Raw genomic sequence first — 10,445 nt, forward strand, 5'->3', positions numbered from 1 at the left:
ACCTTGACCTTGGACTTCTGGCCTTCGGAACTGCGAGAAAATGAACTTCTGCTGTCTAAGCCCCCAGTCCTGGTATTTGTTACAGCAGCCCAAGGTGCCTCTGACACTCTGCTCCTTCACACCGTGAGTGGGGACACCAGGTCCTGCTTCCCCCGGCCTTGGGGTTACTGTACATAGTAAGGAACATCATAGATTCCCGTCCCAGACCCGAGTGGAGCACGGAGGGGCCAGCCGAGCAGGGACAGGGTCCTAGCCGGGGGCAGGGCCCACACAAGTGGAGACCAGGGTGGCTGACTTCACACGGAAAGTTCCACCTCCCTGAACAAACTGGCAGAGAAATGAAAAACAAAAGCATGACTTCATACCAGCCTCCTCCCAATTCAGACAGGGTGACGGTGTATTTACATGTTGATTCGTTCCGGGCTTAGAGATTTGAACCCGTTTGCTGTGGTGGTGGTTTCTTCCAAGTTCATGATCTGAGCCCTGTCGTGGAGGGAGGGCCTGGAAGGAGGGTGTCTGCACCTGGCAGGCCTCAGTCCCACACGGCCAGGGGCTTCCCGGGCTCCACGCTCTGGGCTGGAGGTGAAAGGAGGAAGGTTGGGGTGTTTGGGGTGCAGGGCACGCCCTTTGTGGACCCCATCTACAAATGGCAGGATGGCAACCCTCTCCCCATCCTGGAGGGGTGGATGGCCGCCCAGTGCTGTAACTTCTCTGCTTAGAGGGGTCCCCCAGCAGACTCATGGGGGCCCTATGCCTTCGCCACCCAGATCTTGGCAGGTGTTGTGCTGGGTGAACTGTGGGAGCCCCCCGATGACTCACCTTTTCCACTTCTCCCTCAGTGGGCAACGTGGGGTGCGGGGGCAGAACCCAGAAGTGGGACAACGGCACCTTCACAGCCCCCTAGGACAGACTCTTCCTCACTCAGAACCCTCAGCAGAACCCACCCCGGAGATTTTTGGTTTTCTTTCTGGGACCCTGTTTCCCTCCCTCCCCACCACCCAGCCTGTCCACGGCCCGATTCTAGTCGATGTATTAATTCCAGGGTTCAAGTACTTTCCCATAGGGGTCCCGAGGGAATGGCCAGCCTGAAGGGGTCCTTCCCGTTTGGGACCCCCTCCCCCTAATCGGAAAAGCACAAGCAAGATGTGTGGAGAGGAGGGGGCGGAGCCTGTGTGGCCAGTCAAGGGGCAAACTGTGGGGCGGGGGCAGGGGACCGCAGGATCACAGAGTGGGGGGGGGGGGGTTGTAAAGCTGGAGCACGAGCTTGAGCCAATGGTCAGCACTCTTGGGAGCAATTCAGGCTGCCGCAGCCCCTCATCCCTCTTCCCGCCAGGCGCCTCGGTCTGGGTGCAGCGGGGAGTAGACATCTTTGGTTTCCTCATCTCCACGGAACCCTGTCCGAGTGTCCAGTGCCCTTGTGTTCCCAGGAGCCCAGCCCACGGGGGAGGACAGCAGCCGAGGCCTCTCCCTGTCGAGTATCTCTATGCCCATCTGAACAGCCGGGGTCTGTCCAGGCTGCTCCGTGGTTCAGGATTCTGGTGGGGAGCCCTGGGCAGGGGGCAGAAGTTACCTGGGCCACTGCTAGGGTCCCGCAGGCTCCCATCCTGTCTCACGGGGGAGGGGAGGCTGGACACTGAAGTGTGGGTGGGCAGGTGTCCGGAGTGCGGACCCTCTTATTCCCAGAAACCCCACCACCTTCAGGACACGCTCCTCCCTCCCTTGCCCCTGGCTCAGACCCCCAACAGGGTAGTAGGCCCAGGGTCCCGGAGAGGGCGGAGGCCACAAACAAGGTCCACGGGTTCACCCAAGGGGGTGAAGGGAGCCAGGCCCCTGGGTCTGCCCAGCCCCGGGAGCAGGCTGGGCGCGGGAGCAATGGTCTTCAGCTCCTTCCAAGTCTCCTCCTCCACTGCCTCGGGGTCCGCGTATTCCCGAGTCTTCTGAGCCCCCGTTGCACGATCAAGCGGGCAATGTGTCCCTAAGGCCCAGCCCATCTTTTCAGAGGGGCCTTTCCCGTAAACCCCAAGGCCAAGATCAGCCAGAGAGGCAGACTCATGAACCCTGGGTCAGGCTTTTGGCTGCAGAGCAGACCACGTGGCCTGGCCGCCCCGGGGCTGCTGAGTCAGGAGAGGCACAGCCGGGAGGGAGTGGCGGCCTCAGCCCCCCTTACTTCTCCCCGACTCTCCCCTAACAGGCGCTCTGGGCCTATCCTGGCTCCACGGGGAGCTGGCTCTGGGACCGGAGGCTGTCCTTCCCGCTCAGGGCGCACGCCTGTCCCGTGTCAAATGAAAGGGCTCGGCTCCAGGGCCTGTAGATCCCTTCTGGCCCCTTCGGCCGCCCTCAGCTCCCTGGCCTGAGCCCGGGGCCCAGGTGCCCTGCCGGCTGCCCCACGGTCAGGGAGGGGCGGGGAAATCACTCAGGCCAGCTCAGCTCTCCTTTTCCATGATCTTTATTCCTCAGGGTCTGAGCCCAGGGTGGGGCCGGAAGGGGCTGCCGCTAGAAGAAGTTGACCACCCTGCGGACCGACTGGACGCGAGAGCTGTGGGCCTCCCAGTCCGAGTAGTTGCGGAAGTCACCCCGCTCCACCAGGTACATGCGGCCGTGGTAGTTGGGCTCCTCGTACAGGACCCACCTGCGGCCAGAGGGAGGCCAGGCGGCCGTGAGCCGCTGAGCAGCACAGGGTCTGCCCGCCTCCCGCCTGCCCGCCACCCCTCACCCCTCCCGGCCAATGTGGGGGCCCGAGCTGAGGGGGAGAGGTGTGGGGCAGGGCCTGTGGGGCTGGCCTCTCCTCCTCCCTTCTGATGCTCCCTCACCCTTGGCTCTTCCACCGCGGGAAGCAAAGCGGGGCTACACGCCCCGATCCGGTCGCTGGGGTCCTTCCGGCCCAGGCCATGGGGTGCCCTGACTCTGTCTTTGCAGTGAACCCCACTGTGGCCCTCGCCCCCCCAAAGCACTCGGCTGCTGAAGGGGCCTTCTCCTGGCTGAGACACAGACTCAGACTTTCTGAGCCCAGCCCGCCCAGAGAAGGGAGTGACTGCCCAAGTCACAGGCCACCCCCCTCACCACCATCCCCCCCCCCCCCCCCCCCCGCCCGAGTCGCCTGCTTAGGGCAGCTTCCCCGGCCACCCCCTTCCTGCCCCATCCCGACTCCACATCTGGCTCCTGGCGCAGTCTGCACAAGGGTCAGGGGTCAGGAATGAAGAGAGAGGCCCAGTACGTGAGCCGCTGGGGAGCTCAGGGCAGACCTGGCTCACCCTGGCCTCCCCACACCCCTAGCCTTCCTGCCCCTCCCCCCTCCTCCCCCTCCTCATGCCCGTGGGTGGCTCAGGCCCAAGGTTTCGGGGCGTATATGCAGGAGTCCCCAAAAGGAAGAAGAGGAAGGACAGGCTGGGCCTCTGCAGTAAACGTCTCCGGTCTCCCGGGCTTCCTGCTGTGACTTTGGGGACCAGGCATGAAGAGGGAGGGAGGAGGGGGCGTGGCCCATCCACAGCAAGGACTGTGCTCTTTGAGGGGTGGCAGGAAGTAGGGAGAGCGACCTGGCACATTTCCCTCCAAATGCCCCCCAGAACCCGGGTCTGTGGGGACAGGTCGATCCTGAGCTGACTCGGGAACCAGCGGAACACCGTGGCTGGTGTCTGGGAGGCGGTAGGGAGACCTGCCTGGAGGCTCCCCATCAGACCCCAGGAAAGGGCTTGACGGAGGTCACCGCCCCCAGACCCGGTGGTCCAGGCCATCACCCTGGCCAAGGGCTTACTTTTTTTTTTTTTTTAAAGGTAGTCACAGGAGCAAAGGGTGAACCCCCGTAGGGAGGAGAGCAGAGCCCTGGGTGAGATGTGGGGCTGGCCATACACAGCCGCTGAGTAAGTGGGTGTTACAGGAGACCCCGGGCCCCTGCACTCAAAACTCTTAGCTCCCACCCTCCCCCGCCCCCTTTTCCTAAAGAGGCCCCTGGAGTCTTCCCAGGGTGGGTGTTCGGGGACTGTGGCTAGGGTCTCAGGACACCTTCCACGCAAAGGTATGACTCTGGCCTCACGAGACATAATTTAGCCGGTCGTTTTCCAGGCAAACTGTTGTTCTGGAATTCTACCCCTGGATTCCCAGAGGCCTTCAACTGAGGGCAAACATTTCTGAAAGGCAGAGAAAGGCAGACAGGAGAAAAGGAACCCTGGATAGAGTCAGAGTGACAGAGAAATAGCAGGGAGGGAGCTGAGTCCCCCTGGGACTCTGGGAAGGAGGAGAGAATCCCCCTGGGGGGCTGGGGGGCCGGGGAGGCGAGGGGTCCAGTGCTCCCTCTGGCTCAGCCACAATCTCCATTCAGTCCCTCCCGTGACCACTCTTGAACCTCTCGTGACGTGCCCTGATCCCCCACCTCGGGCACACAGACAGCAACTGGACCCCTTAGCTGCTGTCACGGGAGCCACGTTCCCGGAACCCGCGTGGGGCTCTTCTGCAGAGGGGCCGGGACTGAGGTCAGGGGAGGCTCCCTGCTCCACACCGGGGACACTCTGACTTGACGCCCGGCTGCCACCCCCGCTGTGCGGTTCACGAGCGAGCGGGGCCAGGTCACTTTCGGAGCCTCCGCTTGCTTCTCTGTAAACGGAGATGACGCTACCCACTGGCTCACAGGAGGAGCTGACTATACGGGGGGCTGGCAGAAGCCAGGCCAGCACGGGGCTCCTGACCACTCTCCAGGAGCAGGGCAGACACGCCCTGGGCAAAACCCCCGTGGCCACAACCTGTCCGCCGGAAGTGAGCCGCCATGACGTCCAGCTCCCCGGAGGGGCTGTGTGGCAGGGGTCTGCCCGCTCGGTAGGAGAGCTCCAGCTCAGGGGACCCCTTGGCCGAGTAGGACCGGGGTGTGCAGGGTGAGCGGGCTTCCTCTGGTTCGAGGGGACCAAAGTACTGTCCCCGAGCTCAGTCTAATCTTAGAGAACGGTTAGTCCACAAAGGGCCCTGCTACGTCTGCTCCCACTGGGGAGGCCTACCTCTGGGGCCCCATGTCCCCTCACCACGGCCTTCTGGAGCCACGGAGGAAGCCTCCCCGCTGCTTGGCTGGGGTAGAGGAGGCAGCTGAGGGGGTGCCGGGCCTCCCCCGCTGCTGGGGTCGGGCCCGCCCGGCGGCCTCCCCACACACTTGGCTGTGCAGGGCCCAGCCGGGCCGCGGTCGGTGGCCTTGCGGCCTCTACTCACGCGCCGTCCCCATACACCTTGACGGCGTTGACACAGTTCTTGGCCCAGCCCCGGCTCTGCAGGAAGGGACAGTCGTCCTGAAACTCCAGGCACTGGCCGGTGAAGTTGCAACCCTCGAAGATCTCCATGCGGAAATTCTCCCCATGCTGCGGGCCCGCGGGAGCGGAGGAAGGAAAGAAGGCAAACGGTGCTGAGTCCCATTCCCCCCCAACACAGAACCCACGTGGCCAGAAATTCGGAATCGCCCCGGGGCTCGGGGCACCCGATGCTGGGGGGGTGGGGACCGGTGAGTGCCTGCCACCCCAACCTAAGTGGCCCACCCAGCACTCTGCTTGTTCTGGGACATGAGATCTGGCTGGATGAGAGGGGTCGATCACTTTAAAAGGCTTCAGGGCCCCTGAACCAGTCCAATCTCCTCTCTCCTCAACTAAAGAATCCAAGGGTTGGAGCGGCCCAGACCGCCGGGGGACACAGTGGCCGCGCTCTGACCAGGGCCTGGACCGCTGGGTTCCCTTCTGGTGCCTGCACTGGGGGACGTAGGCCCCAGCCACACCAACGCGTTCCTCTGCCCTCCATCCCCACCCTGGGGCCTCAGGCCACGGGCAAGCCTCTCAATGATAATATTTTACAAACTGTAACAGAACCTTTTATTAAAACACGAAGCCAAAAATCTAAAACAAATAACAGAGATCTCATTTGCTGGAATCCCAGCTGGCTTACTGGGATGACACTATATAGCACCCTATAAGATTCCTTGCATTTCCGAAAGACAGAGGAAGGCCATTTCCCAGCAGGCTCTGGGATAGTTTACATAAAAACAGCATTATGCAAGGGCCTGTGGGTGGCTCAGTCGGTTAAGGTTAAGGGCCTGACACTGAGTTTCAGCTCAGGTCATGATCTCACGGTTTTGTGGGTTCAAGCCCCACGTCAGGCTCCGCGTTGGCAGTGTGGAGACTGCTTGGGATTCTCTCTCGTTCCGGCCCTCTCTGCCCCTCCCCTGCTCACGCTCTGTCTCTCTCTAAATACATAAGCTTAAAAATTTTTTCTTTTTAAACAGCAGTATGCAAGATCCAGGGCCAACCACATTAACTCCTTTTTCCAAATGTCTCTGGCCTGGTGGAAATACTAAGGGAGCATACTTACGATCTGAGATGCCAAAGCCCCGGACTCGTGTGGAAGAGGGGGGGGGCCCCCATACAGGAGGTCCCTTCCCTGGGGTTCTTAAGGTGTTCACTTAGGACCACCTGGCCCCCACATCCAGGGACAGGTCCTTCTACAGACACACGGCTGAGACTCTGAGGACCCTCTGGTTCAGGAATCTGCCATTTCCCACCTGACCATGTGGACCTCAGTGCCGGTCAGCTAGCACTGGTAACTTGTGTGAATCCTACGTCCTCGGATCCCCCTTCCCGGGGGGGGGGGGTGGGCAGACATGAACGATCACCGTGGGTAGTGACGTCCCTCCTACACTCTCCCTACACACACTGGGCCACGCTGTGAGATGACAGCCGCTCGTGTGGCTCCCAGAGACCCGCCCCCAAATTCCCCGAGGACCAGCTGGTGACTTAGTCACCTCCTTCAGTCATTCCACAGCCAGAGCATCAAAGCCGCCTGAAAAGCGCGACACAATGACCCACAGGAGCGGACACACCAGGCCCGAATCAGCCCTGCTTAGGTTACATTCTCCCCCGTCCAGTTGCAAATCGAAACTTCTAATATTTCCAACAGCATTCTAAGTGGAAAGTTCAGCAAGATTTTGGGATCAGAAATGGAAGGTGGTTCCCTGATACGTGCCTGTAAATGTCAGGTATAAAAACTCCAGGGGCAGGGGCGCCTGGGGGGCTCAGCCGGTGAAGCGATCCGACCGACTCTTGATTTGGGCTCAGGTCATGACCTCGTGGTTCGTGAGATCGAGCCCTGCATCGGGCTCTGTGCTGGGCCTGGGGTCTGCTTGGGATCCTTTCTCCCTCTCCCTCTGCCCCTCCCCCACTCTCTCAAAAACACAAACAGGACTTCCAGAAGCTGGCTCTGGCTCTCCTGTTCATTCCCATGCCAGCCCACACACGGGGCGGTGGGGGGGGGGGGGGGGGATGGCGGGTCTGTGGGGTGGGGGGGCATCTCTGCATCTTAAAACATCCCACAGCCTCATCAGATCTTAAAGCTGGGAAGACCATGCAGCACGGACCCTCGGTCGCTCTGGCAGGAGGCCCCCAGCCAGAGGCCCACTCACCATCCCCACGGGCCGGCAGGACCCCATGTGGTCGTTGTGGCCGTTCCAGCAGAGGAAGTCAGGGTAGTTGCCGTGCTCCAGGATGAACTGTTGGCCCCGGAAGTCGGGGTGATCGTAGCAGACCCAGGCTCCGCTCTCCACGCGGATGGAGTTCACCCGGTTCATAAAGCCTCGGTCCTGGAAGTTGTCACAGTCCCCATAGACCTCGAGTTTCCGTCCCGTGAAGTGCTTGCCTTCATAGAAGGTGATCTAGAAAGGCCAGGTTAGAGGGCTCGGGGTCAGGGGCTTTCTCCTTTCAGTCTTGGGAGCAGACAGCTGGGGTCCAACACCCTCGATTGAACCCTGATTCCCAGGCCTGCTGCGTACAGCAGGGGCTCAACACCATTAGCTGGGTGAAGGAATGAATGCAAGGTGGGTTGAGGTCTGGGGCCTGGCCCTCCCTACTCTGGGAGCTCACGGTTAGCAACCAAATTTCAGAAAATATCTGGGGACAGGGATGCCCCCTTTGTCCCTGGCCCATTTGAAAACAGGCTCCTTTCAAACTCGCAATGCATTAAAAAAAATTTTTTTTAATGTTTAATCTTGAGAGACAGAGAGAGAGAGAGACACAGAGTGCAAGCGGGGGAGGGGCAGAGACAGAGAGGGAGACACAGAATCCGAAGCAGCTCCAGGCTCTGAGCTGTCAGCACAGAGCCTGACGCGGGGCTCGAACCCACCAACTGCGGGATCACGACCTGAGCCGAAGTCAACGCTCAACAGACTGAGCCACCCAGGCGCCCCTCCCACTGCATTCCTTACACTCAATTTTTGTTCATTGTTAAAACCTAACATCCAAGTGTTTTCAGAAAAAAAGCATTTCACCCACAACCCCATCATCATAACCAAACAATGAATTTTCAGAAAGTCGAGTGCCTGGGACCGGGCCCCTTAACGGGAAACACTGAATGCAGTGACCAGTCAGAGCCTGGTGCAGGGATTAATGGCTAAAAAGGGGTTTTTTTCAATGTAACTCGTCCCTTTGTGTACTAGGCCTCTCCTGTGGGTGACAGGCATGTGTCAGATCTGGAACATTACCAACTCGGTGGGCAGTTCAGGCACCGTGTCCTACGGCAACGTAGCACGGACAGGTTCTCCTTGTCCCTAAACAACATGCATGCTATCAACCCCAAAGTTCATTTACTGCGGTGGACCCTAAAACTCCAACCATTCAGTAACTATCTGGTTTTCAAGAATTGTGCGCCTCGAAGGGCCCTGGCAAAGTACAAATTAACGTGTCCTGGGGCCTGGTAACCGGTGTAATCATTTGTGCCGATGCCAGGGACTTCCCTTCTGGGCCCCTTGGGCAGAAGCTCTGAGAGCCCAGGGCGTGACTCCCCAGCTGTGCCTCTGGGCCTGGGGGAGGGTGTGCAGGGGCGCGAGGGGCTCTTGGGGGTTGTCTGTTACTGACGCATAACCTAGCCAGTGCCGACTGAATAATGTGCTCACGCACTGACCCTGAATGCGGCCCCTGGAGACAGAGGCTGCATCGGATTAGCCAGCGAGAATGGTTGGGGGAGATCCAAATTTGCCACCTTCCTGCCCAAGACAGGCCTGGCCGGTGGCCCAGAGATATTTAGGGAGAACTAGTCACCCAGAGGATTCCAGGATCCCTCAAACCTCTCCAGAGCCACTGATGGAGGGGGTAGGGACGGGGCCTTCCCACCTCGCACACCAGAGAGGCCAGCGCGCCCGGTTTGGGTAGGACGTTTTGCCAGTTTCGCTCAGGTCTGTCAGATGCAAAGGGCGAACGGTGCAAAGAGTTAGGTTTGGCCTCCGCCTCCCCGGAACGGGGGAAAAGTGGAACGCAGTGTGGGTAACGTCGTTAACGTCGGGCCGGGAGGGACCACACTCACCTTGCCGGAGCACTGCGCCATGGTGTCCCCGCCCCTCGGGCTGCAGGCCCCTTTATAAGCGGGCGGCGCCCTGCTGGGTCAGCGCCGCCCCGGACAAAAGATTTGCTGGCCGGGGCGTTAGTGTTGTCCGGTGCGCTAAGCCCGCCTGGGGCCGCCCCGCCCCGCCCCGGGCCGCCCGTGGGACCGAACCCCGGGCGCCGGGAGCCCGGCCGTGCGCCCCGCCCCTGCCCGGGGACGGCCGGGTGCCTGCGGGGTCATCGCGGCCCAGCGAGCCCCAGCCAGCACCCCCAGGGTCTACTCTGCCTCTGACCCCAGCCCGCCGGCGGTCCCTGCTGAGTCAGGGGCGCGCGCGCGCACGCACACACACACACAAACACACACACACACACACACACACACACGTGCCGGGCCCCACTGCCTCCCCGCTGCCTTGGGCTGGGGCGTCTCTAGCGCTCAGGGTGTGGATCCGTGCTGCCCCTTCCTTGGGCACAGAGCCTTCCCAGACCTCCCGCCCCGTCCTTTTCTCACCTGGTCACCCAAGTTCAGGCTGTCACTGAGTTTTTTCTCAGTAACAAGGATACAAGGATGGAACCTAGCTCCTGGGGGCAAAGAAGACAGCCCTTGCCTGGCCCCCTGCCTGCTGCTCTGGTCTTACCTTCCAGCCCCACCCGAAACGTACCACCACCGCTCCGATGGCCCCCAATGCCTGGTGGCTGTCCCCCCACAGCCCCATCTCTATGCCAAGTGGTCCTTCTTCCTCCCCTTCTTCGTTCTTGCTCCCTGAATGCTGTCCCCTACCCCCCATCAATGCTCATCCTTGATCCCTACTTTGATTCCTACTTTGAGGAAAGTATTTTTCAGCAGCATTTCACAGATGAGACGCCTCTGACTCAGAAGAGGAGGTCACGCAATTCTTGGGGGCACCAGGGTGACCTTGCCCCTGTTCCGGGAGGCTGTCCAAGGATAGGCCTCTCAGCGGACCTGGCCCTGCCGTGGCCCCCACAGGAATCCACACTGGCCAAACCACACATTCCAGCGTTTGCCTCCCGACACGGGCCCTGTTGGGGAAATATAATTAAAAGCACAATCTCCCAACCCCGGAAGCCTGTCCATACAGGTAGAAGAGGAAGAAAACC

General features: G+C 60.8%; 1 protein-coding gene across 1 annotated transcript; it reads right to left on the reverse strand.

Moving 5' to 3' along the window:
• Positions 1–2,430: 2,430 nt before the first annotated feature.
• On the reverse strand, positions 2,431–9,469 carry CRYGN (crystallin gamma N). The gene is made up of 4 exons (XM_019424823.2): positions 9,310–9,469; positions 7,418–7,666; positions 5,188–5,333; positions 2,431–2,629 (listed from the first exon to the last, which is right to left on the reverse strand). The coding sequence occupies exons 1-4, from the start codon at positions 9,328–9,330 to the stop codon at positions 2,494–2,496; spliced, it is 552 nt and encodes a 183-aa protein (XP_019280368.1). The 5' UTR covers positions 9,331–9,469; the 3' UTR covers positions 2,431–2,493.
• Positions 9,470–10,445: the final 976 nt, after the last annotated feature.

This window comes from Panthera pardus, unplaced genomic scaffold, assembly GCF_024362965.1.
Source record: "Panthera pardus isolate Hobbes unplaced genomic scaffold, ASM2436296v1 HiC_scaffold_9, whole genome shotgun sequence".
NCBI lineage: Eukaryota > Metazoa > Chordata > Mammalia > Carnivora > Felidae > Panthera > Panthera pardus.